This window comes from Oncorhynchus clarkii, chromosome 18 (genome assembly GCF_045791955.1).
Source record: "Oncorhynchus clarkii lewisi isolate Uvic-CL-2024 chromosome 18, UVic_Ocla_1.0, whole genome shotgun sequence".
Classification (NCBI taxonomy): Eukaryota; Metazoa; Chordata; class Actinopteri; order Salmoniformes; family Salmonidae; genus Oncorhynchus; species Oncorhynchus clarkii.
Window position 1 is genome coordinate 58,063,389 of NC_092164.1, and position 6,000 is coordinate 58,069,388.

Below are 6,000 nucleotides of genomic sequence, written 5' to 3' on the forward strand. Positions count from 1 at the left end.
GGAATTGAACCAACCACCTTGGTGTTGCTAGCGCTACGCTCTAACTGACTGAGACACAGGGGAGTGTGTACCTCAGAGGAAGGTGGTGGGAGGAACTATAGGAGGACGGGCTCATTGTAAAGGTTGGAATGGAATGAATGGAACACATCAAGCATGTCAAACATATGGAAACCACATTTGACTCTGTTCCATTTAAGCCATTACAATGAGCCCATCCTCTTATAGCTCCTCCCACCAGTGTACCTGTTGTGGCCCAGAGCATGGAGCACCAGGAAGACCAGGGCTGAGCCCAGGAAGACGCAGGCCGTCAGTTTCTGGAGGAGGCTGGGGGCCGGCAGGGCCTGGCAGCAGGAGCCGTCGATGGGCCGCAGGACCTTGTTACACACAGCGTTCATCAGCACCATGGCAGCCTGGTGGAGGGTAGAGGGGCATTATAGACCAGACTCTCTACTATAAGCTGCCTCTGTTGTTTTAGACAATTTGACAATACGTCCAACCGGCCTCACCACCACAGACCACGCTAGCCCAGGACCTTCACATCTGGCTTCACCTGCGGGATCATCTGAGAAGGGGTGGGAGGGGTGCTGAGGAGTATTTTTGTCTGTAATAAAGCCATTTTGTGGGGAAAAACTCACTCTGATTGGCAGGGCCTGGCTCCCAGTGGGTGGACCTATGCCCTCTAAGGCCCATCCATGTCTGCACCCCTGCCCAGTCATGTGAAATCCAAAGATTAGGGCCTAATGAATTTATTTCAATTGACAGATTTCCTTATATGAACTGAAACTCAGTAAAATATTTTTTTTTAATTGTTGCATTTATATTTTTGTTAAGTATACTAACTAGGGAAAATACAGGTGCACATGGAGGCTGTCAAATTAGGGATGAAAGTTATAAGGGATGGACAGTGTTATTTGACACGGTGTTGGTTTGAAGAGTCATAGAGCCTGATTTATTTTTCAGCATAAAGCTAGTTCAAACCATACATCTTTTATTTCTGTTTTCATTTTAGCCTGAAGCCAGCTGTTATTTGAATCCCACAGATGCAGGAAGAGGTGCTAGGCCAGTCAGCACCTAAGCACCTACCACGTTCCGGGTGCTCTCGGGAAGGTGTAGGCCGTCAGCTGATTGGGTGATGGTTTCCATGGCAGCCTGGCGTGAGGCGCCTAGGAACCTGACTCTGGCCTTGGAGTTCTTCTTGTTGCTGTTCAGAGTGCTGAGCACCACCTTGTTGTATAGCTCCAGCTGCTCGTTAGTGATCATCTTCCTGTTGTCACTCAGACCCTCCTCATGGACAGGGTCTGGAGGAGAGAGAAAGAGATGCTTAATCAATATAAATTCCTCACTTTCAAAGCACTTATCATCATTTCTCTCTGACTGACAAGTGAATGAACAGTAAAGCACTAACCCTGTAAGACCCAGTAGACCTCCCCATCCTCAGCCAGCTGTTCCAGAGGCAAGGAGATGGCTGTGAGGTTAGCCCTGTACTGCTGCAGCGCCTCGCTGCTGCCCCCATGCAACTTGATGGACCACTTTGGGAAAGATAGATTTCAATGATGAAATGAATCTAAACTATGCAGGCTGATATGTGATAATCAGTGGTATAGAGTGGAAGACAAGCATCCTTCACTCACAGTGGCAGCTCCGATGATGACGACATCTGGTTTTATAGAAGGATCCTACAACACAGTCAAGAAATCCTATTAAATCTTGCAGCGAACTGTTATCTTTGAATGACCTTAAATGGCAGAAAACTATTGCTCTGTATCTTCTGTTTATGGGAAACCGAAATAGCCGAATGCTCTTCTAAGGGCTCAATTCAATCAAACATCAGTATTTATACAGTAGCACTTAAATATACCTATAATCTTACATATTGCATACAGTCAAGCAAAAAAATGCATTGTTAAAAATCACAGGTTCAGTACCATCACACGTGTACAGTATACACTTTCACTTGAGGACAGAAGTTGAGTAAACAAAGATGTGATTCAGATTAGAAATGTTTTATCTTTTGACTGAACTCTGATCTGCTCCTGACAAACCCAGGGATGTATTCACTAGAAAACAAACAGAAGGAAACGGGCTGAAAAAATGAGGGACAAAGCTAAACCTCTCCAATAAGAAATGCTCATTTTTGTTGCTAAACGTTTTTCAGTGCATAACGCTTTGCTATGTGTGCTCTAATGAAAACACCCCAGGTCTGCTGATTAAATGTGCTTCTCTTTACCTTTGTCCATGATATCAAGCGCTCCTTCAGAGAGTTATTCACTTCTGCATACCACAGGAAGTCCTTATCAGCAAAACAGCAAACAGTTAGTCTTATTGGGAAAATCTCCAAAATAAAAATACATGCCATTTGCCTTAAAAAAAATATATATATATTTTTTTATGTAAATAGAGAATCTACAGAGTAAAATTAAAAAATAAATAGTTGGCTTTTACGTCACTATTGTTGACAGAGAGAGATAAATAGCTCACCACATTGACTGAAGCGCTCCTGTCTTCAAAGAGAATGTTCTCGTGCTGGTGGACAGACATTACAACAGGGGATAAAACAGTCAATGTCCCTCTATCTAAGAGTAGACCATTGCTATCATGACATAGTACAGCAATTACCCATCTCATTTCAGGAATACAATGGATATAAATTGTTTATATGCACTTAGGGCTGAACCCCAACTTAACTCTGACCTTTGAGCAATCATGTATTGATGTCAATGGGAGCCTTGTGGGAAAATGAGTCACGGGCAGAGATCTGAAATTAGGATTCAGCCCAAAGCTCACAGATTCATGGTGGGATGAATATAAACAAAAAATATTTTGTGTGTGTGCTTTATGCCAGGGGTACTAAGCCTACCTTCCTTCCATCTGCTCTTTGTGCAGGATCGATTATTTGGATGTATGAATAGAATAGCTGCTGTATTCTAGAATCACCAACGAAGGCCACCCTTTTCTCAGCAAGGCAACTCTTTGCTTCCCTGTGAGAGTAAAAATAACCTAATTAATCACTTGCACATAGTAACAACTGAAATTTGTTTTTTGCAATTGTGTGGTTGTGGGCTTGGTTAACGATGCCATCTACATTTTACACATGCACATTATACATTCCCCTCATGGGTGTGACTCACGTATTTTTGTATTTGTGCATCATACAGCCATAGGGCTGCCATACGGTCTCTCCTAGGTACCGCCCACTGGACAGCAGCCACTCACACGTGTCTCCGCCTGAGGGAAAGACAGAGAACATCCCAGTAAGCCATAACAAAACACACAAAGGGATATATGAAACCTGCTGCCTCTACACAAGTCATTTTCAAATGCAGCAGTGTGCACAATGCATGGTTCAGCCAAGACAGCATTGCAGCCTGCGGTACAAATTAATCTATTAACATTTTCCATTAAAGGACACCTCCTGGTGTCAACTTGTGTTCTAGTTGAATAGACCCATCTGCCAATTCACCAACGCAAACACTCAGAAGATGACAGGTGGCAAGAGGAGGAGTCAAGAGCATCTGGAGTCAAAGCCAGCCAGACAACAGCAGCTGTTATCATTGTACAAACAGACAGCCCAGTGTCCCACACCTTCCATAAACAAAGACCATTGTTTGCAAGGCATCTTCGGGAGGCAGATTCTTGCCAGTCAGATACAAACAATAACTTATAAAATGTCCAGTTAGGATCATGCCTCCCCTGTGGCAGGATCATTACCATTAATAAGACATAGGCTACCCATCTACAATAGATTGCTTTATGATCCCAACTATCCACCAACAGTAATAAGACAGATTTTAACTTCCTGTAAATAACCATGATAACTAGCATGGTAGCTAATAGCCACGCGTGTGCAGTTGGTTGATTAGCTAGCTAGTATGAATTATATAGTAGCTAGCTAGAAATGTGAAAGTTAACTGGCCAGCTAGTTAACTGACAGATAACGTTAGACATATTAATTTGAGAGAAGTTAGCTTTTTGTGCATATGGAACATTTCTGGGATGTTTTATTTCAGCTCATGAAACAAACACTTTACATGTTGCGTTTATATTTTTGTTCAGTATAATTAAACCAATGTCATATATATATATATATATGTAGACTTCAATGCACATGAAAGTTACCTACTTAGTTAGCCAGTTATCGTGTGCGGCTACAATATGTAAACATGGGTTAGTTCGCGACGATGCGATTCCTTTCGAATGCTAATGACTGTATCCAGTATACACCTACACTGAAACAATGTAGCTAGCTAATGTTAGTTAGCTACTTTATTCGGTTAATTCAGGCTACTGCACGTTTATTCATGTTTCCTTGCAATTGCAAATACCGTGAGCAAAAATGACCAGGGGGAAGGTAACTTTAGTTTACTAGCTAGCTACAAGTTCCGCTAACACCGAGTTGAGTCTGTGTCAAGCTAGCTAGCTAACAATATATCTGGGAGCCAGTCGCTTACCTCCATAATATCGAGAAACGGTGTGAAACAGGGTGAGTAGAATGACGGCAGCGACGGATAATAATTTAGCATTTTTAATGCTAAAATACTGATTTATTTCCCGTTTGCCTAGGCTATAGGCCAGGAACGCCATCTTGGCTCCTCCATGACAACAAGCAGACAGATGGGATGCAGCGGAGCGGTAGGGGGCTGAGCACACCGGCGCGTCCACGACTCCGAATTCCGCTACTGTTGTTGCGTGGGGCATGGCTGGTGCGGGCTTCTCGGATGCTGCTACTGCAACCACCTGCATATGCTTTTCATCTTCCATCATTAGTGCAAACCTGGTTTAAAACAATCAGTAGTACAATTAGAGGATCCTGAAAACTTATTCTGCAAACTCTTGACAGCTGTTTGAATTGTATTCATTGTATGTCATCATTCCGCTCCTGGAACTATATATTGTGGTGACTTTACTTTCTTGATTGCCATGGGGTTTTGATATCAGCTTAAAGACAGTAAGGGGATTGGCTGCATCTGCTATAATAAAGATCAGAGATAACAAGGCAGGACTTGGATAGACTACAAAAAGCACTCATAAAAAAACAAAGCACTCACTTGCTTCCGATGTTAGTCTAGGAACGGCTTCCAACTTTTTCCCTATAAATGGACCTAGAACCTATGATAGGAAAATATGTTACAGTAAATCCAAAAACTGTGATCTGGATCAGGTATGAGCAACGGGCGTCATACTAACCGCAGAATCTGTGTTCGAAAACTCATAGTAACCGCAGTATTGTTATAATGCCAAATGTTCCCTGATGTACTAAATTCGTGCATAATACAAAGTATACATGCAGTGGAAACTATTTCCTTACTTTTATGGCCCATAATGCAATTCTTCAGTAAATGGGCGTGGCTTCACAACGTTTTCAGATTTGAAGAAAATGGTGGAAAATATGCAGCCGAAAGATCATGTGGCTGTATATACATGGCAGAGATGATGGCCCTACTGTTGGCCTTGCAGTGGGTGGAGGAAGTTAGGCCAGAAAGAGTAGTTATTTGCTCTGATTCATGTGCAGTGTAGTCTCCAGTCCTTTATATCACATAGCAGACAATACCTGCTACAAACCCTTGACAGGAGTAAACAAATGGGTAAATGTAACAGTATAACTTTAATCCGTCCCCTCGCCCATACCCGGGCGCAAACCAGGGACCCTCTGCACACATCAACAGTCAACCACGAAGCATCGTTACCCATCGCTCCACAAAAGCCACGGCCCTTGCAGAGCAAGGAGAACCACTACTTCAAGTTCTCAGAGCAAGTGACGTCACCGATTGAAATGCTATTAGCGCGCACCACCACTAACTAGCTAGCCATTTCACATCCGTTATATATACAGATCATATTTACATGGGTCCCAGCTCATGTGGGAGTGGAGCAGAACGAGGCAGTTAATTTTCCTCACTAAACAAGCACTAAGTAGTGGGGATGTTGATGTGGTAGTTTCAATGAGCAAGGCAGAGGCAAAAAGCATGATATGGACAGTGTTGGTGGAGAAAAGGCAGGAAC

General features: G+C 43.0%; 1 protein-coding gene across 5 annotated transcripts in view; it reads right to left on the bottom strand.

Annotated features, from left to right (window-relative positions):
• Positions 1 to 5,294, bottom strand: part of LOC139373780 (N-acetylneuraminate (7)9-O-acetyltransferase-like) — a 15,835-nt gene extending 10,541 nt beyond the window's left edge. For 2 of the 5 annotated variants that reach the window (XM_071114764.1, XM_071114763.1), the window contains exons 1-10: positions 5,046 to 5,272; positions 4,449 to 4,771; positions 3,129 to 3,225; positions 2,858 to 2,978; positions 2,479 to 2,523; positions 2,228 to 2,290; positions 1,632 to 1,676; positions 1,406 to 1,529; positions 1,084 to 1,298; positions 244 to 410 (exon numbers count right to left, since the gene is read on the bottom strand). In XM_071114764.1, the coding sequence (XP_070970865.1) occupies positions 244 to 410; positions 1,084 to 1,298; positions 1,406 to 1,529; positions 1,632 to 1,676; positions 2,228 to 2,290; positions 2,479 to 2,523; positions 2,858 to 2,978; positions 3,129 to 3,225; positions 4,449 to 4,761 (1,190 nt within the window). In that variant the 5' untranslated portion in view covers positions 4,762 to 4,771; positions 5,046 to 5,272. Of the gene's footprint in view, positions 1 to 243; positions 411 to 1,083; positions 1,299 to 1,405; positions 1,530 to 1,631; positions 1,677 to 2,227; positions 2,291 to 2,478; positions 2,524 to 2,857; positions 2,979 to 3,128; positions 3,226 to 4,448; positions 4,801 to 5,045 lie in introns of those variants that run through there. The other 3 variants (XM_071114761.1, XM_071114765.1, XM_071114762.1) reach the window with 3 other exon arrangements.
• Positions 5,295 to 6,000: the final 706 nt, after the last annotated feature.